The sequence below is a fragment of the Rissa tridactyla genome, chromosome 21 (genome assembly GCF_028500815.1).
Source record: "Rissa tridactyla isolate bRisTri1 chromosome 21, bRisTri1.patW.cur.20221130, whole genome shotgun sequence".
NCBI lineage: Eukaryota > Metazoa > Chordata > Aves > Charadriiformes > Laridae > Rissa > Rissa tridactyla.
In genome coordinates, this window is record NC_071486.1 from 4,841,593 (window position 1) to 4,866,831 (window position 25,239).

A 25,239-nucleotide genomic window follows, 5' to 3' on the forward strand; every position below is an offset into this window, starting at 1 on the left:
CTGATTTCTCAGGAAAGACCTTCATTATGTTTGAAAACTGCCAATGTGCCACTCTTTAAAAGCAGCATTGGTTACTTTGAAGCGTCATTGCAGTGCGCTTCCTCCAAAGTGTAAGTTTTGCATCTTAGAACTTTGCCTCTAAATTGTATTCAAACCTGAAATGTCTTCAAATAACTGCATATCTGCTATAGTCAAGTTGATCAGACTTTTTTTTTTCCCCAGTACGATCTCAACACGCTGAAGGTCCTCCTAATATGTTCTCTTGGAAGGTTAAATAAAAGCAAATTTAGTAACACTGAACAATTACTGAAAACTTTGGCTATTTATGTACTTGCATTACATACCAGCATTTTTTTTATTTTTTTTAAAACACAATGGCATTAAGATACTCTTATTATAAGGTATTATTTTCAGAAAAAGTTAGACTGAGAAGCTATTCTCTCCCAGGCGAGTTTACCCAACTGTAACGAGAGCACCAAAGCGGTGTAAGATTACAGTTGTCTCTAAAAGACCGTGTCTAGAAAAAGTCTCCAGTTTAGGAAGTCGAGACACTCACTACAACAGAACTTGCTTTGTCTCTTGACTCAGTACTATATATATATATATATATGTGTGTGTGTGTGTGTGTATATATATATAAAATGCAATTCTGTTCTGGAAAGAGTAACTGAAAACGTTCTCTGCTGCTTTCAATGTAGTTTTGACCTCTAATGGTTCTACTAAAATTTCAGGAGAGTAAAAGAGAATCCATTCCCAAGTGAGAGAGGAACCTGACAGCGCTGTCTGCCCCAGGCAGAGCTGCGGCAGCGTAACCCCCGCCGTCATCCTGCCCCTCCGCAAAGAACCCGGGTTAACCTAAAATAGTCAATTGAGGAGTAAACACTTAAAGGCATCAGAAAGTCACTTTCCAAAACAGATGTGCACTTTAGAAATAAACGGGACAACAACTGGCACACGCTACCCCAGCTGACGAGGGTGCTTAAGTTCTCTAAAATTTAATTTACCCTTCCCTCCGCCGCCTCTAGCCGAGCCGCGGCCAGAGCCCAGACCTCAGCCGCTGCCACCCGCCCAGCCGCAGTGAAGCCAAGGGATTTATTCTGATTTACAAGCTTCTGGCACACCATCCGCATCTGCCATCAGCTCGCTCAAGGATTCTCAGAATTCCCAAGACAAAGTCTCACGCTGGTTAACGATCCCTATTCAGAGTCGTTTCAGCCCCAGATTAATTCCAGCTGTCCTAATATACATTAGGAGGAGACGACTGCTATCCACACCCTATATGTTGCTAGAATTTCCCCAGTTATTCATCTCTATTATTAAGAATATACTTCTCAGCTATAAAAACAGAGGGGGGGGGGGAGATAAGCATTAAATGTGCTACTGTACTTATCACAAACACTGTGACGTACATAAGGCCATCTGGTAACACTGCAACAGAATACAAACAAGATTTTTAAAAGGGAGTTTTTAGAATACAACTTTTTTTTTTTTTTTTTTTTTAGAACTACAATGAATAATCTCAACCCTGTTCACAGAGAATTAACGTTAAAACTAGTACATCATATATATAAAACTCTGTGCAACTGAACAACAGCAGAACAAAAAAAAGTCAACACAATTCTATAAAGCAGTTTCAAAGCCTGAAGATTTAAGACATGCTAGCCAAAAAAACACAACACATCTCAAGGAGCCTTAGAGCAAACCCAGGTATTGACTGTAACCCCCCCCCCAGCACACAGCACACCCCAGGAACCATGCAGAGGCCATCCTCCAAGCCTTCCTGTGCTCAAAAAAAAAACAAAAAAAAAGAAAAAAAAAAAAAAAAAAGAACCTCAAACGAAAAAAAATATATATAAAAAACAGCTTCCAGTTATTAGTACAGCACTGCTGCGTGTACTGCTGATTCCGACCCTCCTCCCCTCGCCTTACTGCCCTGCTCCCAGTTCATCCGCTGGCCCCATTAAAAGACCCTCGTTTTCCGAAGGTTTGTAATTAGCCTGTTACACCCCCTGCCAAAACCCTGACTTTGAGATGAGATCCTTCTGCAACGCACGGCCTCAACGGAGAGCAAGTGTTTTAAGTAAAAAAAAAAAAAAAAAAAAAAAAAAAGAAAAAGAGTCTAAACTTTTGTTCCATGAACATAAAACTATTCAAAGACACATTTAAGACACTTTTTTTTTTTTTTTTTAGAAGATGTGGCATACAACAATGTCAAAGATGCATTTAAAAATAACCTTTGGCAACTAATTATTGGTATAAATTGATTTGAGTACTGAAATAAAAAAAAAAAAAAAAAATGCCCCGAAAAACCTCACCAGGGTGTGCAAAACATTTAAAAGTGGCAACTGCACCGTGCGGTATTTGCTGCGGGTACCGGCTGAGAACGGTCAATACGAATCTGGCAGCCAGGCTGCGTCAGGAACACGCACGTCCCCCCGCGCGGCGAGCGCGTGCACACGCGTGTGTGCACAGGAAAAGAGCTACTGCACCCCCACTTCAAGGACGCGGCTAAAAAGAAGGTTTTTCAGCTCTCAGAGTACGCTTTTTATCAGATGGCTGGAACAGCTCCGCAGCCAAATCTCCTACTACGTTCTTTGGGAGGGGGTAAACAAAAATAACGTCTAGTCAGTTTTACTTTTGTAGAATAATTTATACGAGGCAGACACCTTGCTATCCTGAAAGGGGAACGCGTTAGCGCACACAGTCAAGAAGAGCCACTGGGCCCTGCCCAGCTTCCTTCCCTCGCAGCTCACTTTCTTTTTGGCAAAGCACGGTTACGGTCAGCAAAGCTGCATCCTCCAAAAAGAATCAACGATCTGCAGTGAACGCATTCTCCCTTTTTTTTTTTCTTTGTACAATGGCAAGAATACCGTTCCTCAGTTGAAGATGCCACCCAAGCCCAAAGCTTAACCCTTCTGCTTTAGACGGCACCAGGACAGCCGGGAAATTTCAGCAGAAGGGCTGTTAGGACAAACGCGGAGAGCAGAAACGTGGCAGCACTGCCATGACTGTGGCTTTGTAGCTCCTATGTTACGTCCTTACGACTAAAAGCAAGCTAAAGAGAAAAGATCTGGTTCTATTTTCAAAAATTCTCTGCCAGAACCAGCTTTTAGGAAGGGCTCCTACACAGCCAACGCTCCTCGCGCAAACGAAGCTGGTGTGGATCCGAGACAAAGCCTCGTGCAGTAACGGCCCCGAAGGACTGTGTAAAACAACTGTCACCGCTTTTTATCTTTTAATCTTCATGGGACAGCCTCCGGTTTCAGCAGAGCAGCTTTAGCACGTCACACAGTAACCACCACGCAACGCGGGGGCAACAGCCAAAGGCTTCCCCACTGAGCAGATCTGCTAACGCTGCTCAGACGAAACAGCAGCCATTGCCAATTACTGTTTAATTAAATTCAAATCAAACCATAAAAATTCCTGTTTCGGCAAGACATACTATACCTCATTAAAACATGCCGAATAGCTTCTAAGCAACGTGATTGCAATTCTAGTGGATTTTCAACTTAGCTGCCGAGCGTAAGGTCCTGCGGGGCTGGGGCTGCCGGTTTGCAATCCGCGCTCCGCGATTATTAAGACAAAATAAACTACTCATACCCAGGACCCGCGGCCAGGAGGTACGTGTATCTCTTACACGGGAGAACTAAGGAACGAAACAGAACAAAATCGTCATGGACACCTAAAACTCAGACATCAAGTTTTTAAAACACCTGTCAATTTTGACAATGTTCCTTAACTACAGATGTAGTCTATTTTCATAGCTGACAATACCAAGATACCTCTTGATACAACACTGAGATGCGTCTTGTAAACAAATATGCATTAAAAATGGAAGAGGTTAAATTGTATAGTAAAACATGAGTACATACAAAAACGCTATAAAAACAGTAGCAAAAGGTAACTAAAAGATAAATGAATAAACCGCAGGTAGCCGAGAGACTGTCAGAACCGCGGGTTCTGACCTCAGCGCTGGGAAAACGCTACAGAAGCGGAGCAGAACCCTGCGCTCACCCGAGGAGAAGCCTCAGTGCCCTCGGCCGGCGCCCGCAGCACATCGCCGCCTGCAGAAGCTCGCAAAGGAAGGCTGAGGTCAGGAGGGCATCTGACGGTAACGCACCTCGCTGCGTTTCGAAAAGCTGCGTAAAGGAAGATCCGCACACCAGCAGCTTTGGCGGTGGTTAAAATGAACACTATAAAAAACAAGACGACTCTATTTGCCAGATAGCTGAGGTTTGAAAACGTATCAGAGGGAGAAATTATCCCAAACAAACCACTGACCGGCCAAAGCCTTTCGATTACAATGCACGCTCCACTATACCAAAGATCGCGCGGTTACCGAAATCTTAGGATGCTCTAAGTTAAAACAAGGAATTCTCAAATTCAAGAAATTTTATCATTTCCTGACCTATTGCAAAATGCAACTTGAATGTGCCAAAGACAGTGCATAGGAATTACATTCAGCCGTCACTGCTGAGGACCAATTTCTGGAACAAGGATCTACACTTAAGCTGCTGGTAAGAAAAAAAAATAAACACTTTTCCTCCCTCACCCTCGTTCCTAGGATCACATTCTCTGAAAACAGGTAAGACAGAACACGGTTCTATAACTGTAGGGTATCAGCAACACGGTTCTGCTTTCCATGGCTTGTTTCTGCTGGCAGCGCGTGTTGCTAGTGGCATCCTGACAGTCCGGGATCTCAAAAAAAGCCAGACGTAGCACACACAGCAACGGCAGCACAAGCTCTTCAGCTCTGCAGCGCTATCATACAGCGGCAGTGACGTGGAAAAGAGATTTCCAGAAGCAAGACAGATGTTCAGCTTCCATGCTCATCCAGTCTAATTCTACCACCATCTATGAATTAACCGATGCAAATATTATCAAGCATTCAACAATACCATGGCTACTTCAGCAACATGAACTGTAATAAAACGTTTCTGTAATGCTGCATTATTATTTTTTTAAACCAACACGGTACTATACCCATATTACAGACTGCTAACGTGATAATTAGAAAAGAGCCTATATTAACCCCCGCCTGCCCTGCATTAGATTAAAAACAAGTCGCAGCGAGCTGCAAAGTGCTCCTGAAGCGAGCTAGGAAAAGTACCAGCGATTCACATAACCAAGCTCCACGAAGTCACGGCGACACTGTGCTCTGTCAGGAATGTGATCCCAAACAGCTGGCAGTTACGTACTTGTTAGTAAAGGTGTGTTTAACGAGGCAGCATATATACACGATACCTTAAGTGACCTGAAAGTTGTATTGGAGAAAAGGTGAGCAAGCCTCTCCTCTCCCACCTCCCAACTCGCTTTCCCAACTCTCTCCTGAGTTTATAACCCGACACAGGACTTCTCTTTTCCTAGGCAGGTGCTTAAGAAGCAAAAGCAATTATCTTCTCGGTGCTCTCCATCAGGAAGCTGGGCATTACCGGACTGAAACCAGCACGCACACGGGCTGCGTCTTCACCTCGCCTTTGTCTGAAGCAGTTATTCCTGAAGGTGAAGGTATCTCACCCCGCCGCTACGGCAGTGCAGGCTTACCTGGAGAAGAGCATCAAACTAGACCAAGCACAACCCACAAGCTACGCCAGCATTTGGTTCTCTTGCATACCTATCCTGAAAGTGATAACAGTTCACAAAAAAATTAAGTGCGTGTGCGCACATACACAACTTTTAAACAAATAAACCTGGCTTTTCTCCATAGGGGGACAAGGAAAGGGAAGCAATTAAATTGCAAGTCTTTAGTGCTCATTAATTATTTTTAAATTCTAATCCTAGGCTGCAACGTTGCTCTCAAGCCCACGCGCTCGGTGGGCATAAAATTGGCCAACCTAAAACAACCATTAAAAGTGCTGCTATTTATATATAGCTATACGTATTTTCTAGAGCAGACTCAGAAGCCATCATGCAAACCAGAAAATTCCAGGTGCCTGCTCTTAATTACTAACTGCAGCTTGCTTTCTGCATTTACAAAATAAAAAAATAAAAAAAAAGGTCAATATTGCACATCATTGTCATTTTAAGAGCCGCTGGCACAGGAACTTTATCCTGCATCTGCTGATGTCTAACATGCGAAGCAGAATTATGCCTCTGACGTAACCCAACAGGAAGACGGTTCACGACACGAGATCATTCCCTGCCACCTCCACCCAAAGACAGGCATATTCTTTTTCCCCCGCCTCCCACCGGGCAGGGGACTTTCTGGATGACCGATGCCCAAAAAGCAGCTCCGTTGCACCCTCCTGTCTAGGGTGTCATGTCAGGAACATACCGAGTGGTTTACGTATTTCAACGCTAGAATATAAAAAGATAACGTCGCTGCAGTAAATTAAGCCTTGGGTATTGTCACACGCTTTAAAGTGAATTCAGAGTCTACAAAAGTGGCAAAAAGAAAACTCTGGAAAGCTCGAGTTCACCACTTATCGGTAGGAGAGGTGCAATATATACAGCGGACACTGTCAGCTCCTCTTGCTGTAAAGGTGCAATCCTCCTCTGCTCAGTAAAACTTTGAAGACAGCCAGCGAGGATGCCAAAGGATAGAGATGGTCTCCATCTGTATTCTAGTGGGTATTTTACAGAGAAGGTTATCTTACATCACCAACTCAACGTACACGGGAGCAAACAGAAGTTGCTGCCTGGCATCAGATGCCCGAAGTGGAAGCGCACACTGCCCAGCACCAACAGCCCGAGAAATGCAGCCCCGAGGGGCCGCGAGAGGAGATTCTCTCTTCTTTCATTCCTCAGCTCTCTTAAAAGGCCTCCCGAGGTGTAAAAAAAAAATAATCTAACTACAAATTTCATTTCATCAGTTTTTCAAATGGCTCTGGAAACTAATCTTGTCTTAATCCACACACACGTGGCCACCAAGGAAAGCAATGCGAGCGCAAATTTACAATAAGGTGACACGCCGTGGTACCCCTCCCCGTGAGCCGTACACACTGAGCCTAACGCACTTTGGGTCCGAGTGCTTCCTCAAATGAAAAAAAACCAATAGATCTAATGCAAAACTTGAGACAAGTGCTGGTAGAAGAGGAGCTTCTCCACTTCAACTGTGGGAAAAGAGCAGTAACGTTAATGCTCAGCCGTTAGTGTTCTCACCCACCGTTTGGGTCTGAAACTGGAGCATCAGGCAGCAACCTCACCAAATGCACCCTCAGAACCTCACGTAAAATCCTGCTCATCTTCCGGCAGTGAGATGATGGGCTTTGTAACAGGTCTCTGGCACAAGAAATGTTTGGACTTCAGCATTTCTGAGAACTGAAAGGAACTAATCCCACCATTCGTTCGTCTCCAGCCCCTGCCTCCGCACGGAGGGAGGGCAGGGAAGCATCCCGAAGCCAGCCCGACCGCTCCTCCCAGGGGCTGGGCTGTCAGTATACAATGCCATTCAAAAATTGTCCATATCTCAGTAACACAATCATTGAATAGTCCTTGAAAATTTCTCCCTGCAAAAAGACAAGACGTTTTTACAGCAGAAAAGACGCGGGCTGTTCTGTTGCTGCAGAAGTTATCAGGCCCCAAGGCGAAGCCGATGCACACACCCCTTTCCCAAGCATTTCCTGGAATGCCAGCTTCGATCGGGATTAGATTTCTTCTTGCCAAGCACGGGAAGCAGAAGAACAGAGGGTTTTTCCAAGAGTCACAGAGAAAAGACTTCTCTGATCCCGTCTGCTGCAATCAGTGCAGAGTCAGTTACTGCAACTCCAACCGCAACTCCCTTTGAGCAGAGGGAATCTTCCGAACCGCGGAGGGAAGAGAAGAGACCGGAGCTTCAGCTCCTATTAAGGCGTTTGCATATACATTCCCAACCTGGGTCTTCAAAAAATGGGAATTTTGCAAAAAAAGGCATTTTGTTTGGGAATGGCAAAAACTATGATTGTTGATAATCTCTGTGGAATTACAAATTGCTCGTTTAAAAAACATGGTTAAATATAAGTGTCATATCTTTCCCTTGCTTGCCAATGTGTCCTTTCCATGAGTTCATGTGCTATGTCTTCTGTAGATCAGGGGAAAACGGGCCAGGGGTAGAGGGTCCATCCAGTCCAGACAGAGTAAATGGGCCATGACTGTTCAGCACTGATGGAAACTAAGAGACAAAACAAAAAAGATTAGGGAAGAGGCCATTTTCATTTACGGTTCCTCTCACATCGGTGCGCGCAGAACCTCCCCCAGGAAAAAAATAAAACCAAAACACAACAAATAAAAAAACCCCAAAACTTTCAAAGAATCTTCTTGGTTTCCCCCAAGTAATTTACTTTTTAAATGCTGGTGCATCACAGACTGCAGCAATCCAGCTGTTAAATCCCGTGGCGCCAGGAGGACCCTGCCTGGAACCTCTGAACCGAGCACTGCCCGTGTCCTAAGCTAGTAAGTGACTTTAATACAGGTTGTTGGGAAACCACAGTCTAAATTGTTCCGCAGTTAATTATCAGCTACTTACAGAGAAAAATGTTCGATGCATTTTCAGACCTACTTGTTTGTTCCCTATCCTCACGGTACATGTAAGCTACTTCCTTCATCTCCATGGAGATGACAGATATAAACCCAAAAGACAACTAGTTAAATTTTACCCTTTGCTGAAGCAGGCTCAGGCAACAGATGTGGTTATTCCAATTCCAAAGTGGAAGGTGAAGGAAGAGCATGAATAATTACAACTAAAACATGTATTTTTTTAAAAAATAGGGGGACTTTTTTTCTTCTGTATTAGTTGAACAAAATTATTGATTAAAACCAGCAAGGCTGAGACTTGCCAAACAACAGACAACAGCAGAATATAGAGATCATAAAAAAAACATGCTGCCTATCGCCACAGAGATCACACACACAACCTTCCTTCTTATTAGTGGTGAGATTTAATTAATGTCTTTCAACAGAAGAGGCTGTTAACAAACGATTAAAACAACGAATAGAGTAGCAGAATTCAATTTCCAGGAAAGTCTCAAGCAGTAAAGTTACAGGGAGGCAAGTTTTAAAGGAAGGACAGACCTTAAAAAAAAATAAAGCAAGCTATATCTAACTCCAGCACAGCCTGCCGTTCATGTAAAACATTTCTGAAATACCAACATTTACGATATATTTCAATAAAACTGGGTAAGCACCAAAATTAAACGCTCTCAAAAGCTAGCAGAGGGGTTAGAAAACAGAAAGGTGCCTATTTCGTTTGTAGAGCGGCTACCCGGGCTGCAGGTCTGCTGAGGAAGGCACTGCCAAGCGCGGCTCAAAGGGAGAGACTGGCCGAACTGGCTGGGACTCACCTGAAAGAGCGTGTTAGCACCTTGCAACCTGGCAGGACTGAGAGGAGCAACGGGGCTGAGCGTACTCCAGAAGTGAATGCTGGAGAGCAAGGGACTCGGCGTCAGCAAGATGGGAGTCTGCAAAACACACGGAGAAGCTGGGTGAAACCCGCACCGAGTAACGCAGAGCACGCGTAAACCCAGACCCAATAACATCCGCTCCTGCAGCTGCAGAGGGCTGGCTCCAAATCCCAGGAACTCCCATTCCCTCCTTCCTCCTCCTCCCGCCTTCAAACCCCGCCGCCATCCGGCTCTCCCTCCCCTCACCGAGCCATCGGCCCTCTTTTCCCAACAGCTGCCACGTGCCGCTGTGACACGCAGCAAACCCGCTCCTCCTGCGGCTCCCAGCACCTGCAAGTGACTCTGGAAAACCCAGTCCATGGATTCACAGAGAGCAGAGAGCGGGCGCAGACACGGTCTGGGCAACACTGACAATGGAAGCCACAACAAAAGACATTTACATCCAGCTTCTGAATGTTCGGGATGTTCCAGGTTCACCGGCCAAACACTTCCAGAGGCGCCAAAAGAGCAACTGCGCTTGGTTTTATTTTTTTCCTGTCTTCAGCCATTTCAGTTTTCGATCAGCACTTTCCCTGCAGTTTCACTCTAATTCCAATTTATTACAGCAAAGAGATTAACTATATACAGAAGAATTTAACAGCCTAGTTGGGTTCAGTTCTCTTCCAAATTTTCCATGAGGCAGAAAAGCTTTCCTTTCCCACACAAAGATAACAACCAAATTACGCAGCTGCTCTTATCGCCGTTAAGTCACGATACTCGGGTCTTAAGTAAATGGCTACTGAATCAAGCAAAACAAAGCTCTGAACAGACACCTCTGAGGTTCTCTATTTTTAAAGCATTTTCAGAATCAGCCCGAAGGATCAGGGCAGGGTTTAGGGGTTTTGAAATAATTCAGTATCACCCTGGCAAGATTTACAAAGGAACCTGCTGGTGCTGGTCCGGGTTTTGCCTCCACACGCTAACGCTGCAGAGACGCGTACCGCGCACGTACCGCCCGGGCACACTGCGGGGTGGAAGCTAATCCCGAGTATGAATAAAGTTTCTGTGTTATAAGAAAAATGGGAGTGACATCCTGAGTTTCTGAACTCCAAATACAATCTACCGACTACTCGTTTTCCACTTGCCTTTCCTTACTCTTTCAAAATAGAACATGACCACTATTGTTACTTAAAAGAAAAAAAAAAAGAAAGAAGAGAGAAAACAAAACAAAAACCAGGAAGGGAATTAGGTTACCTGGGAGAAAAGTGCTGGAGTAAGAGAAGCAGTTGGGAGAGAAGGACTCAGGATCCCCAGTGGACTTGGATCGCTGCCTGTAATGACGAGAGTAGGAGCCAACTCCAGCCCTTTGGGTTTTTTCGATCTGGAGAGGTGATTGGCAAACTCCTTCTCCAGCACAGAGGAATCCTGCTCTTTGGGCTCTGGGGATTGATGCTGAAGGCTCTGAGCCTGCTCCAGCTGCTGAGAAGTCACGGACTCGATGTCCGTGTCAATGTCCAGGTCAGGGTTAGAGCTCAGGGGCGGCGACGGGGGCGTGGAAGGAACTTGCAGAGTGGGAGAAACGGAGGATATGGGGGGAGTCGGGGTGAAGCTGGTGGTTAAGTTTGGCAAAGGTGCTGGAGCTTCAGGGACAGTTAACTTGGGTAGAACAAGCGTCTCCAAGGTCTGGAGAGTTTCTTCCGATCCCATGGGAAGAGAGGATGCGGTGGAAGTGGCAGAGGCGGTGGAAGTGACAGGGACCGCTGAAGTGGTGGAGACCAGGGGGACAGAGGAAGGCTTTTTGGAGGGCATGGTGACAAACTTGATGACAGAGGGTGTTGGATCCTGAGCAGGTTTCTTCTCCGACAGTTTCTCAGCTGGATTCTCAATCTTGATGGACCTGAAGAGTTTTACGCTGGAAGAGTTCAGGGAGTTCAGCGTGAAAGAGGAGTACAAGCCTGAGTGGATATAGTCATTGCGGCTGGAGGATTTAGCACACGACTGAGACTTCTCCTTCCCGCAGTTTTCCACATCCTTTGGAGCACTGCTAACTTCCGCAAAACCAGTCATTTCGGGGTCTCCTTCTATACGGCCCACAACAAGTGGATCCATATTTAAAATCTCCGGATAAGAAACAAACTTGTACACAAACTTCTTACCGTTCACTTTTTTAATGATATTCTGTGGGCAAGAAGATACATATATTTAGGCCTTCTTCAGATTAATTTTCTTCCTACAAACATTGCCTAAAATAGACTGAGGAATTAGATAGTCTGTAATCTTTCATCAAAAAAGGTTTCTTTTTAAAACACACTGCATTCTTGCAATTTAGTTATGCTCCCAAAGTATCATTTCCAGAGCTTGCAGACAAAACACTAACACCGGTGAGTTTAACGTAACATTAAATATACTAACAACAGCCTTAAAACTGCCAAACAATTCTGTTTAATGTATTTTAAAAGATCAGCCAAGAAAGAAAAAAATACACGTTATCCTCATCAAAGATCACTGACCTGGGTAACAGTTAAGTGTAATCTAACAGGAGAACCTGCTGAGTTGAAGTTTAAAGGTTTGCAGAATTGAGAGCTAGTACTTCAAATCAAGCCACCTCTACTCTTAATAAGATGATAATAAAAGAAAGTAAGTAGCTGAACTAGTCAGCAGAATGTAGGCTAATCAGCTATTTCAATACCACAAAATAGCATACGTCAAACTCGTTCTGCTCCTAAGTGAAATGCCACACACAATTTGGACCTCAGAAGATTCTTATTTATCGTACAATTATTATTACTGAGACCTCTCGGTACAAAGTCAGATTTGTGCTACCCAATAATAAACTCCAAGCAACGCACCACCTGCTACAAACTGACAGGTTCCTCAGAAACCCTGTTTTATTTTTTTATCTCGCACGCCCACACGGTAACAGTTGTGGGATAAACGGCGTATTGAAAGGAAGGTAAGACTCCCACACGGTGGTTCTAGTTCAGCTTTCGACACTACCTGTGCGCTAATGAAAGGCGCTCTGAGTTATTAGAAGACATTAGCTAAATAACAGAAGCATCTCACTCTGCTGGACTAAACCCACTGACGACTTCAGCGCTGCAATTCTGAATACGCGCAGAAGAAGAAAACTGTTTTGGGCTGCTTCACTGAAAATCCCTATTTTGATAGCCCCTTCCTAGAGACAACTGCAGCAAAGATCTCGAGGTGGCGCAATATTCACCACCTCAATCATCATAATCATCCCGTTGCTTAAACTGGAGTGTCGAGGATTTTAACCCTTGCAAGGGCGCATATTTTTGGAAAGGGGATTAATGTTCAAAGACAGATTCGTACGAGCAAAGACATAAATCAAAGAGAACAACATTTTGCACAAAGCTACCTAGAACCTTACAAAATAAAGGGGAGGAAATGCAGCACAATGATAAACGAAAGAAAAACCCCCTCTAAACATAAACTAGCACGCTTTACTTAAGTCTGGGAGACAGACGTGACACCTATCCCCTTGAAGAGAATGGAAAAGGAAACAAAGCTCATTAGGCAGAAGCTGGTAAGATGGATAAGGATCTGAGGTGGATTTGCAGACTTCGTTACCTTCACATAATAGTATCTGAGAGCACGGCTGAGTTTATCATAGTTCATACTGGGCTTGTTCTTGCGGATTCCCCAGAGTCTGGCCACCTCCTCTGCCTGCAGCAGCTTGAACTCCCCGTCGTTGGAGGTCCAACAGATGATATTCTTGTTCTGAGGCTCTTGGAGGAGCTGGAGGAGGAACTGCCACAGGGTGATAGCACTGTCCATAGCAGTAAGCTGAAATTCAGAAAGGCAGATAAGAGGCAACAGATTAGGAACAGCGCATTTTCTTCGTCTCCCTAGAAGGGGGTAATGGAGCAGAGATGTTATTTCCAAAGCCAGCAAGAGTAAAAATTATTAGTCACCAGTCGTGAAAGATGTTCCCTGCAGAACAGAGAGGCTGAGAGCCAACTGCTGTCGTCTCCTCCCACATGTCAGTACTTTTCACATGGGTTATATTTAGCCTCATTTAACTAAATCAGGTCACTTTGGGTAAGTTGCAATGAGTCACTATCCAAAAAAAATTCTTCTAAGTTGTTCCGTGTTCACCCACTCTGACTTGTACTGCTTCACGAGAAACAGCTCAGGTGCACCCAGGTAAAAATCCAACCACCCACGCGCCGCCTCCTCCCCTTACCTGCACCCACCTCCAACCTCGGTGGCTTTAAGAGAACGGCGCAGACCAAGCGGCTGCTGAAGCTGCGTGAAGATGCCAGCGCAGAAAACTCAGCGTCCCTTCAGTTCGCATTTCCACTGCCTCCCCGTAAGCAGCCCTCGCCAGCAACCCCCAGCCTCCTCTCTTTCAAGTTTCCTTCCTTTAACTGATATCATCCCTGCCTTTTCTAAGCGAGTAAACGTGAAAGTAAATAATCTGATTTCAAATGCTTTTCTCTTGGTTCCTGCCGCGTCTTACCTACATCAGTCATTTAGGCCGAGACTTTCTAGGACTAGTATCTGTCACTTGATTCATGCACTTCCTGCACGGTTTTCTTGCGCTGATGTATAAATTCGCCAAGGACAGACAAGGCAGCAGAGATGACATTTTTCCTTGACCGTATCTGACTACACAAAACAGTACTCCCACAGATATTTTTAAGCGGAACACTAATAATCCCATCTGCACAAGGGAAGTATAAAATACGCTGTGAATTAAACCAGATAAAATTATATTAATTCAGTATCCCACATGGATTCTCTTATTCCAGAACAGAACGGCTTCTATTAATGCAGCTTAAACTTCTTCCAATGGAATAAAAACAAACCCGGCCACTCTGGAATAAGAACCATCGCAATGAATTACACTAAAAATGTTTTGATATGCGTAACCTTTAGATTTTTATCCCCCCCACCCCACCCCGTCAAACCTCAATAAAGGCAAACCTAAAGGGTACAGGGGTGTCCATCTGGGTGAACCTGCAGCCCGAGCGACCGAATGCTATTCACAAGCAGAAGCTCCACAACAGAGGCATCGCATCCAACTTCAGCAAGCGGGACCCACGCCCGTGTCGTTTGAAGTCCACATACGCGCAGGCTTAAGTTTAAGATTCACTTGGGACTGCCAGTTCATCTTCGTTACCAAAGCCTTTTATTCCAATCTCATTACTGCCCAGCACTTATCCAGCCCTATATAAGGAAGAGAACGGGTCTACATGTCAGAGCTTCAGAATTTAGTCAGCCCTGTAAAAGGATTACTGCTGACAGTTTACACAGGACTACACACTCTTATTTAAATAAGGTGCCCCAGGGCAGGTGCTTTTTTGGGCAGAGCCCGTTGCATTTAACCTATTTTTAAGAATACCTGCCTAATGGCATGCTTACATGACTACACAGGGATGTTACATTGATCCAGCCGGTTAAATTGCTGCAATTACAAGGAACAATCTCAAAATGAAGGACACCCACACCACCTTGTTATGCTGGCCTAAGGTGCTTTCCTTGCTAATTACTGTATGCGTACAACTCCATGCTTGCCCAAATTAATTGCTCGGCACTCTAAGAAAATATCAGCTGCTGAACGCGGTGCTTTGAGACTCTTCCCACACCGCGCCGTGGCACGCCAGCGGAACCATACGGCAACGCAGGGCCGGGCAACCACATTAAAACTCTTCCAGGACTTCTCCTCCGACTCGTATTCACGTTTGCCAATAACATTTTGTATCTGCCTACCGGCAACGCAGAGGACGCGCACGCTGCGGAGCATCATTACCCCGTCGGGATGATGCGCACGCACGGGGCGTCGCGTAGACAGGAGGACTCGATTCTGCCGTTCCGCAGAGCTGTCAATACCGGCGATACGTGTCAGCAGAGAAAGAGCAGGGAAATGAAGTCGAGCGATTGTTCCCACGCTACATTTATCTACAGCGCTTTCAAAACCCAGAAGCAGCACTGCACCAAACAGCGCTGACTGATGCAATGGAGGCAATCACATAGAAATTAGATTAGGAGCGGAATTTCAGAGCAGCAAAGGCTTTTTTTTTTTTTTTTTCCTTAACTCCTCCTAAAAATCCATGCAGATTTCATCCCAGAATTTAAATGCTATCACCTTCATTGGGCTGCTTCCCTATAGCAAGAAGTTCCTTACCATTCTTTCAAAGCTCACCCAGCTCTGCCACAGCCAAGCATCGCTGCCCAGGTCACTGCTGGGTTTGAATCGAGTTGGAGACACCCAACGCTGGCAGAGCGGCACTCTGACAGCACAAAGCTCAGCCCTACAGAGTATGCACGGAGTGACTGAAATTATGGAAGAGAAGAGATTTATTTTAAAAAAAAAAAAACAAAAACAAAAACTAAACACCTTTCCCACTGATGAGCTGTGCTGTTCTGAGGAGTGTTTACCAAAAGCAAAAAAAAAAAAAAAAAAAAAAAAAAGAGTTCATGCTGCCTAAATCCCAAATATTGTAGCTTTCGGGCTGGAAGGATCCTTCTCCCAGGGGCAGACTGGAGTGTTAATCAAGTTACTACTGACGTTTCTGGCGTTTACAGGCTTTAGGGTTGTCGTGATTCCTTCCATCGTCCGGAGGATACACTGCATATCCTCAGCACCCTCCACTTCAAAAAGTCTTACGACAGACACATTAACAACAGGGCGGAGAAGTTTTACTTTCTCCTTGGCCGCCACAGAAGAGGAGCAGAGCGTTAACGGATAGGTTATATCGCATATGAGAGAATTGATGTCCCTCTTCATTAAATATTTGTTGTGCACATCTACAGGAAGCAATGGAGAGTTACCTCAACGCAACTGGGAGAAGAGTTTTTCTGAAGATCATATACAGACACAGGGAAGGACAGAAAATAACCCTCCAAACTGGCCAAAGCAATGGGATCACAGGTGGATCTCGCCCCTTCAGAGCACAGGAGTAAGCTGTACCTGGGAAAGTGTAGTACGTGTACGGGAGACAGTGCTGTATTATGAACCAAGACATCTAATTTAACTTCTTTATTAAAGTTGCTTTGGTACTGCATAAGAATACATCAAAGAACTGTTGCTTCTTCAGGGAAAAAAACAAAACAAAACAAAAAAACCCAACAGAATAAAAAAAACACCACAGAAGATGCAAAACTAAAACCAGTATAGGCGAGATGAGCACTTCTCTTTGTTTAAGACAAACCGAGTAACATGTTAAAAAGGTTCTTCCTTCTTCAGCAGGGGCAGAAGGCAGCTGATGCCTTTCATGAGCTTTTACCTTCAAGCTCCCCGTGCTGTCTGCTTCTGCGGAACACCTTCAGCTGCCCCGGCACGGGGGGACCCGCCATCCACACCACGGCCACACACTCAAGAGCGTCCCCGTCCTGCATTGACGCTGGACGGAATTCAGCAGATCCCCTTGTCCTTTTTATTCAGGCATCCAGCAAAACCCCCGCTCTCCAGAGATGTTACAGGCCCACCAGAGAAACCGCAGACATCAGGATGAGGAGAGGGACCCGCTGTCCCACTCTACACTGACAACGGTGAGATGTTACTTCTCTCGTGATTTGTCAACAGCATTTCAGCTTCTTTCAAAACTACGTCTCCTTTCATGAAAAGGCATCCATCTCCCAGCACAGCTCCCCGTCAGCATAAAAAGCCTAGCAGCTTGATTGCTTTTTCTTCAAGATGAATACACCAATAATTACAAGCACACCACTGCAAACTGTCTTTTTGCTGAAGGTTATTTTCCTTGTCAGAGTCCACGGAGAAAGAGAAAGGTCTCATTTGAAAAGACGATGAGGGAATTAGGCAGAGAGGCAACACTGCTGCTTATGACGACGGCCTTTCCACTTCTGCACCATTTGAGTAAGAGGAAAAAATAGTTGCTAGAGGCAGAGGGCAGTTATACTTTGTAATGAGTATGCTAAAATAGAGCACTATTATTGTCTTGAGATCTTCTCTGACGCCTACGGATGACCCTTGAAGTATACTGAGAGGCTGACAGAATTTGGCTGCAGTACTCTAAATACAAGCGCTGCAAACTCAAGCTTTCTCGTGTTGCTGCAGCTTCGTCTGAGGCTGCTGGAGCTTTGTTTGAGACCGCTGGAGCTTTGTTTGAGACCGCTGGAGCTTTGTTTGAGACCTTGACTTTACAAAGCCTTGAGTTTACAAAAAAAAAAAAAGAAAAAAAAAAAAAGCCAGGACATGAGATAATGAGATATGTATCTTTTCCGGTGACTTCTCCCCATGCATCTGTGCCACCGCGTGCTCCACGCAATCCATTTGATTACAGAGCCTCAAGGCTTTGCATCTCCTGGGGAAGGAGAGTGCGCAATTGCTGGGTGGCAGAGGGGGTGGCACATGGTAACTAACCTCTCCCATGGCCGGCAGCTACGCTTACCATTGCAAAACAAACCCGAGTGTTCATCCCTCCATGCTCGGAAAGGAGAGGGAGGGACACCTCGCTATGCCCCAGCGAGGCAGCGCCAGGGGAGGTTTGGACTGGATATTAGGAAAAATTTGTATGCTGAAAGGGTTATTAAGCATCAGAACAGGCTGCCCAGGGAAGCAGTTGAGGCACCATCCCTGGAGGAATTTAAAAGACGGGTAGACACAGTGCTTAGAGATACGGTTCAGTGATGGTTTTGTCAGAGTTGGGTTGATGGTTGGACTCAATGATCTGAAAGGTCCCTTCCAGCCCAGGCCATTCTATGGTTCTATAATCTGCCTAACCCCCATCTTCAAGGTCTTCTGGCAGATTTCCTGTGCTTTGACTCCGTGCCGAGAACAGCTAGAGTAGTCTTTCACCTCAATTTCTTCCAACAGCCTCCTGTAAGCATCTGCAGCCTGATGACTTCTGCAGATGGACTGAATAAAGCAGTCAGGTCTACAGAACCCACACAGAAACAACGGAAAGAAAGGATGTCACAGAGACGTTACGCAGCGAGGACAAAACCATCACAACCACGCATTTAAATGGCACGGTGTCGGCTGTCCAGGTGTTTACACAGAAGTGACATCTTAAAAGATGACTTTGGAAGCAGCACAGAGCAGAGGTGAACACGTAGGGTGCCACAGAGACCCCTTCTCAGATCACAAACTTCGCTAAAAAAAGGAAGAAACCAAAAAGGCAGCAACAGTAACTTCGAGATGGTCTTGGGGAGCTCACGCTGCATCGTGCGAGTCAGACGTTCGGCAGGTGAGCAAATTAATCTTTACACAACTCCAGGAGAGCCAGACTGCCGAGCGCACTCACGCTCCGCACACGTGCAGCGAAGCCGAACTGTGAAGGCTTTACAGTGCAAAACTATTCCCGTGGTTTCTTAATGGTTTAAGGTGGCCACGGTGCGTGAACAGCAGGAATTTGTAGACAATAACCCCTGCTCCATTGCGCAATATTCCTGTGGACACAAGGCCTTAGACAGTTGTTCTGGGAAAATAAACAACAGAATGACTTCAGCTGAAGGAGATTTTTGGAGGTCACGGGCCCAACTCCTTGTTCAAAACAGGGTTAACTTCAAGGTTACATCAGGCTGTTCAGTGTCTTTGTCCAGCCAACACCATAAATAAATAAATGGCTGCCTTTATTTTAGTAAAGGGACAGGCGCTTTAACATCGCCGACGCAGTATGTAATTAAGTGGTTATCAACACACAACCAAGCACCAACTTCATTAGCACAGCAGTTAAAACATCCCGTTAATGAACCTCCCATAAAATATTTTCAAGCCCCTGGGACAGCGATTCACCTGAACTAGTACTTTAACTATTTTATCAATTTTGATTCATTTTAGAAAGAGACTGCCCCCCAACACGAACGAAACCCACTGCCCAAACCCAGCCCCTTTGGGGTGCCGGTATCCAGCTACTGACACGCTCCGACGGGGTCGGAAGCGTATTAAGGGTATTTAATCCTTTTCCAGAACATACAGAGCACTGTAAAAGTACCTTAACTACTGTCACTATTGCTTGTTTCGTTAGCATACTTCCCAAGACAGGTGAATTACCAGTTAAAAGCCTGTTGCATGTGTAAAATAAAGTGACTATTTACGAGAAATTAAACCAGAGATGCAGACTTCTGCATCTGCAACACCACCGTTAAAAAATTCCAAATGCTGGCAGCTTTCCAAGCAGTAATCAAATTCTATCTTCTCTAATAAATACTAAAATCAGGTAAGAGTAAGAAAAAAACCCACCCTCGGCACCAATAAATTCTTGCCTTCCCCTTGGCTCTGGCATTCACTGCCCCGTTGTTTCCAGAGCCATCAGGAAAACCAGCCTGTCCTGAAGGAGAAGCCGTGGTTATCGGGGCAGGAAGCTCCCTGGAAGGAAATGCTGGAGGATGTCCTCACGATAAGAGCTGCTCCAGAGTTTTCATTGCCTAATCCCGCTCCAAGTTTGACAGTTGTGTTTATTTAAGACAAACATTGCAAGAAGTTTTAGATTCCTGGCTCAAAAATCAAGTTACTTTACATGAAATTAAGGTGTTAGCAAATATTTGGGGGTTTAGGACCAATTTGCTTCAGCTTCTTAACTCCTATCTGAGAAATGAGTATTTCCTTTTCTAAGTAAGTATTTTCTAGTACCCTCCACCTTGCCCAAGAAAACCCTTCTGTACAAGCAAAAAAGCAAAAAAAAAGCCACGAGGGAGAACATTTGCATCAGGATTCCCATCGCACTTATGGCTGAAGGCTCAGGCTGGTAGAAGCTGACAAGCCAAACAGCTTTTTTGGTTTTTTAAATCATAATACAGAGACAATGGTGCTTGCTTCGGTATTTAATATGGTTTTGACTAGCACACCCTGACACGTAAAAACGTTTTAATCTGTCTGAACACGGCCAATAAGGGGGACTTCAAAGCACAGTCCATGTACTTCCTCCAGCTGCTACCATCATCCCGATCCCCCATCCCTGGCTCAGGACAACAGATACCCCACCGTAGTCAGTTTTACGGACAGCAGACCTCATTTCCCTGCTTTACTGTACTTCGATGAAGTTTTCCTTTTCTACCTCTCCTTTTATAAGGTAAGAGAAGGTTATGGACAACTAGAGAGAATGGTAAACTTCAAAAATGAACTGCCTTTGATCGGCTCCTTGGTTGGTTTCTGCCCCGATGTGATTGTTTCCAAGTAAGCCATGAAAATACTTATTTCCGTGGAAGCCCCTCTCTAAGTAGATTACGCTCGCTTCCTCCTTATCTGCCACCACAATGGGCCGAGGGGAATGTTTACCAACAGCAGATTAAATTAGCAGCAACGGGCACAACGTGTCCGCCAAAAGTAAAAGCATCCTTGTTTAAGAGTAAGGGGCCAGGTCTTTGCGTGGAGCAAACCCCGAACAAAAGGTTAAATGTTTTCTGTCGATCCCAGCTTTATTATGAAAAGGAAGTCTCATTTCAGATGGAAAAGGTTTCCTTTAATAATGTTTATAATACACTTAGCCTGGTTGCTATGACGATGGAACAACTATTCTCTACAAACAGGCGCTAAGACCCTAAAAATAAACAGGCCGACAAGAAAAAAAAAAAAAAAAATCACGAACAGGCAGCTTTGTCAGGCTGGTGCAAGGATCGTGTTTGTTCTGAATATGATGAAGATAAAGAAATGCTAATGAGGAGCTCCTGCCCCCACTCACACAGCCCTCGCCTACAGCGCGCTCCCTGCGCTCACAAACCCACTCCAAAGGCAGAACTCCGGGCTCCCCCCGCCCCCCCCGCCCAAGGCAGCAGAACAATGCGGATTATCAGAAGTTTGCCTGTGAAAATAAGGTAGGTATTGTGGAAGCAACACGCGCATGAGGCGTATATACGTGCGCGTACGTATATATGCATACAAAATGAGTGTAACAGCGCGTATTTGCATACTTTCTCCATGGACTCACTTATTGATGTGGGTAGGCATCCACCCATTTCACGGAGGGGCGAGTACACAAGTATTAAAATAACAAAAAAAAACCCAGCAGCAGAGTCAGGAAGGAAAAAACCACCCAAGTTCTTGATGCCCCCAAGCTCTCCCTGACCCCCCCCGCCGGGAGCGGCCGGTGCCGGAGGGCAGCGACCCCCCGACCCGCGCTCCTACGCTCCTCACACTCCGCATCAAACCGCTGAGACACCGAGGGGGTCTTCTCCCTCCTCCGGCCCCGGGGCGCTCCGCCGACCGAAGTCCCGGGCCGGGCCGATGCCCTTCGGAGCCGCCGCTTTCGCTTCCCGGCTCGGCGGACCGACCCCCTCCCCACCCACTCCCTCCGGGACTGCCGGCCCCCGCCCCCCGCACAGCACGGAACCCGCTCGCTCCCGGTCCGGAAACCGCCGGGCCGGGCCGCGCCGCCCCCGCTCACCGAGGAGGAGCCCCGCCGGTCCCCGGGCGTCGCGGTCCCCTCGCGGCGGGCAGGTGCTGGCAGCGGTTCCCCCGCCGCCCTTCATGGCCGGGCGCCCGCCGGGCACCGGGCCCCCATCCCGGGCGGGGGGATCCGGGCGAGCAGCGGAGGGCAGCGGTGCGGAGGCGGCGGCGGGGGGGGAGCGGCGGCGCGTTACATGGCGGGAGCGCCCGTCCCTCCGCCGCCGGGCCTCCGCGGCCGCCGTACCCCATACTTCCGCCCACCGCCCCGCAGGGACCAATCCCCGGGCGGAGCGGGGGCGGCACCGGCCAATGGGACGGCTCTGCCCGCCCGCCACTCGCAAAGCCCGCTGGGGAGTGTAGTCCACCGGGGCCTAGGGCCCGCCGGCAGCCATGTGCCCGCGGCCCGGCCCGGCCCGGCGGCAGCCCCGGGCATGAGCACCTCCCGGGGGGTGCGTTTGTGTGGCGTATCACGGGTAACACGGACCCTCCCCGCGCTGCGGTCCACGGCGGGAGCGGGGCTGCGCAACGGTGGGATTCCCTGGCCCCGGTGGGAGAGTGGAAGGGGCTCAAGCCGGAGCAAGCCGCAGAGCCTTAAAATGTTTAAAAAAATTGAAAAAAATACTTCAAAATTTAAAAATAAAGAGAGAAATCCACCCAAAACTGGGCAGGTTACCAGGCAGAGTGAGGGAGGAGGCAGGACCGGGGACAGCCGAGCGCTCTCCACATCCCCGTGCTGTGGGCAGAGCTCCCCCGCCACCTTCTGTACCCCAAAACCTGCCCATAAAAATACCTCTGCACGTAAAAGTCTCTCTTCCCAGGAGAACAGCACTGCCACGGGCTTGCGTTCCGCCCAGGGAACACGGTGGCATGGAGCCACCTGGATCCAGAGCCCAGGCGGAGGCGTTCCCCACTGAGGGCCGCGGGTTCGGCATGGCATCGGTGCCGGTCTCTATCCCCGGGCCTTCTCCATGGCTCCCCTGGTCCTGGCAGCACGAGCACAACGCCGTCACGGTCCCCAGACCCAGCAGAGTCGACGCTGGGCTGGCCACAGGAAGCTGCACACAGCAGGAGCCTTAATCACACGAAGCTCGTTAAAGCAGCCCACGGCCACCCTGAGCCCCCAGGAAATGGCTTTCCACGGCAGGGGCTGTGTGCGTGTTGCTGAGGTGCTGCGGCCTACAGGGGAGCAGCCTCAGTGCTGGGGTCTCTACTAAAGAAAGTACTTTTCATACCAGTTTAAGAGCTGGGATATTTTCCATCGGACCAGGGAGCGGGAGGTGAAGCACCGATCAGGCATCGCTCTCCCGCATCCCTCCCATGAGCAAACAGCCCCCGCCGCCTCGCCATCGCATCCCCACCCGCTGCCAGAGAAGACAAAAAACCCAAGAAATTTAATCAGCGCTTCACTGTCAAACACTGCACATGCCAAAACACGCCGATTCCCGTTTCCTACACACATGCCGGCGAAAGGTTAGCCGCGTTAGTACAAAGTCTTCCCTCCGCGTTTCACCCAACTCACAGACCTCAGCCCTGCTCCGCGCGGGGGCACGAGCCACAGCACCGCGCAGCCAGGTCCGGTGTTGTTGGGGAAGTTCCGCCATCCCCAAACCCACCAGTTGTAGCTCAGAGCCCAGTTACATCTCAGCAGCTCCAGCTGCAATTAGTGCTGTCTTTATGAAGGCAAATTCCCTGTCGTTACCAAGTTATCTCCGTCAGCTGGTCCCATGCCGTGGAGTCAAACGACAACCAAAGCGAAAGGAGATCTGTAAACTCAGGAGCAGGAACACAACATTACATTTCACAATACCTTTAAATAACCCTTTATCAGCACTCACTGCGCAGTCACAGGGGATCAGAAGAGAGATAAAAGCAGCAAAAATAAGGAGGTTTAGGGAATTGAGATGTCTTTTGACTCCAGAGAAGAAGTACAGGGGTTCCCCCAAAGCGTGCTTTCTGTCTTGGGGAGAGAGGAACTTTTCAACCCGACTGACCATTACTTATTTATTTACAGAAGTTAACTACCACATTTTAAAATAAAATTAAGAGAATGGTTTCTGGTTTTCCCACCTCCACTTAAAAAAAAAAAAAAAAAGTGTGAGAGAGACTGGGCAAGGAGGGGAAGAAAAGGAAAAAGGACAAGAAAACCCTCCACAAACCTCCAGAGTCAGTTTCTTCAGCTTTCAAAATAATTAAAGCCCCTTTAAAGTGAAAGCATGTGGTGTTTTCCTTTCCTTTTTCCCCCTGGAAAACACCGGTCATTATTTCCACAGAGCACTCCACGTTATCAGTACCGCGTTTCCCTTGGGAATGCCCAAGCCAGGAAGCGCTGACCCAGGAACAAAGGTCTGGAGCTCGGGAGGCCCTTTCCCATGGCACTGAGCCGGAGCCTCCTCACCTCTGCCTGGTCTCCTGCGCTGCACAGGACTCAAACACAGCTCACACTCGCTAACGAACTCCACAAGCCTTTGGTCAAGCATTTCCCTGCACCCGTCCCTCTTATCTTCTGCTGCTGCTGTGCTCCATCCTAACCCCTCGCTCTCTTTAGAGCATGGCCCCCTCCTCCCACACCGACTCAAAAAACAAAGAGGAAAACAAAGAAAAGCCCTGTGCTCTCTCAGGCTCTTCCTGTAGAGTCACACGTGGGAGGTTTGCCAACAGCTGCATGTGTGTACCTCAAACAGAGCTAAATCCATTTGTTCGGGGAAAGGACCAGCACCTGGGATTGCACAACTCGCTCGGGAAGTGCTCCTGGAACCAGCTGGTCTCTCCGGGAGCTCCTGTAGCCCTTGCCGTGATGAACAACCTCCGGGACTGGCACACACCGTGCCGTTTCTTTCAGTATCTTTTCCTCATTTGTCACCGAGCATCACGTATTTGCAAAGTGGGAGCATGATCCAGCTCGGAAAAGGAACGTTTCACAAGATACACGATCACACGAACCCGGCGTTTCAGCACACGCGCCAGGCACACGCGGGGTCCAAGCACATTTTTGCAAGGCAAACAGCAGAGCTCCATCTCCGAGCGCACCACCACGACTCCAGATTCTTCCCTGGCTTTGTTTCCACTTGCCATCAGCAAAATCTACCAGTACACCCAAAAAATTCGTATTTCCTTAGCACTCAGTTAGGAAACTGCATGAGCTGAACCCAAAAAGACAGCGCAGGCTGCCATGGAAGAGGGACAACACACAAAAAAATCAACTCTACTCTGCCCTAGCATCCAAAGGACCTGAAGAGCTTCAGCTGCAGCTGTATCGGCTGGGGTGACTCCACGGACAAACAATCAAAGCGCCTTTTTAGACAGATAATAAATTTCCTGCTTTGTGCAACTCTCACTTTGTTCTGCTTCCCCTGCCGTGGGTTTGCAATCCAACGTGGGCTTGTTCCTATCTTAGACAACATCACAAGGGACAAAAAATATAGGACAGACAAAGGGATGGAATAAAATCAAGCAGGCATCAAGGCAGGGTTTGGGAAAAGCTCATATGCAAAGATCTTTCATAAAAGCAACTCACACACAAAGGCACTTTAAAGAGAAAGAGGCAGCAGAAAAAAGAAGTCAAACAAATACATTTCAGTTGGGATTTCTGGCGAAGGTTAATCAGGCAGCGGCACCTAGAAACAGATTTTG

General features: G+C 47.0%; 1 protein-coding gene across 6 annotated transcripts in view; it reads right to left on the reverse strand.

Annotated features, from left to right (window-relative positions):
* Positions 1–23,302, reverse strand: part of ELK4 (ETS transcription factor ELK4) — a 29,054-nt gene extending 5,752 nt beyond the window's left edge. Inside the window, exons 1-5 of one of the 6 annotated variants that reach the window (XM_054181069.1) lie at positions 21,608–23,302; positions 12,888–13,103; positions 10,551–11,474; positions 9,258–9,374; positions 7,106–8,089 (exon numbers count right to left, since the gene is read on the reverse strand). In XM_054181069.1, the coding sequence (XP_054037044.1) occupies positions 7,991–8,089; positions 9,258–9,374; positions 10,551–11,474; positions 12,888–13,094 (1,347 nt within the window). In that variant the 5' untranslated portion in view covers positions 13,095–13,103; positions 21,608–23,302 and the 3' untranslated portion in view covers positions 7,106–7,990. Of the gene's footprint in view, positions 1–2,088; positions 8,090–9,257; positions 9,375–10,550; positions 11,475–12,887; positions 13,104–14,246; positions 15,638–21,151; positions 21,327–21,357; positions 21,493–21,607 lie in introns of those variants that run through there. The other 5 variants (XM_054181068.1, XM_054181071.1, XM_054181070.1 and 2 more) reach the window with 5 other exon arrangements.
* Positions 23,303–25,239: the final 1,937 nt, after the last annotated feature.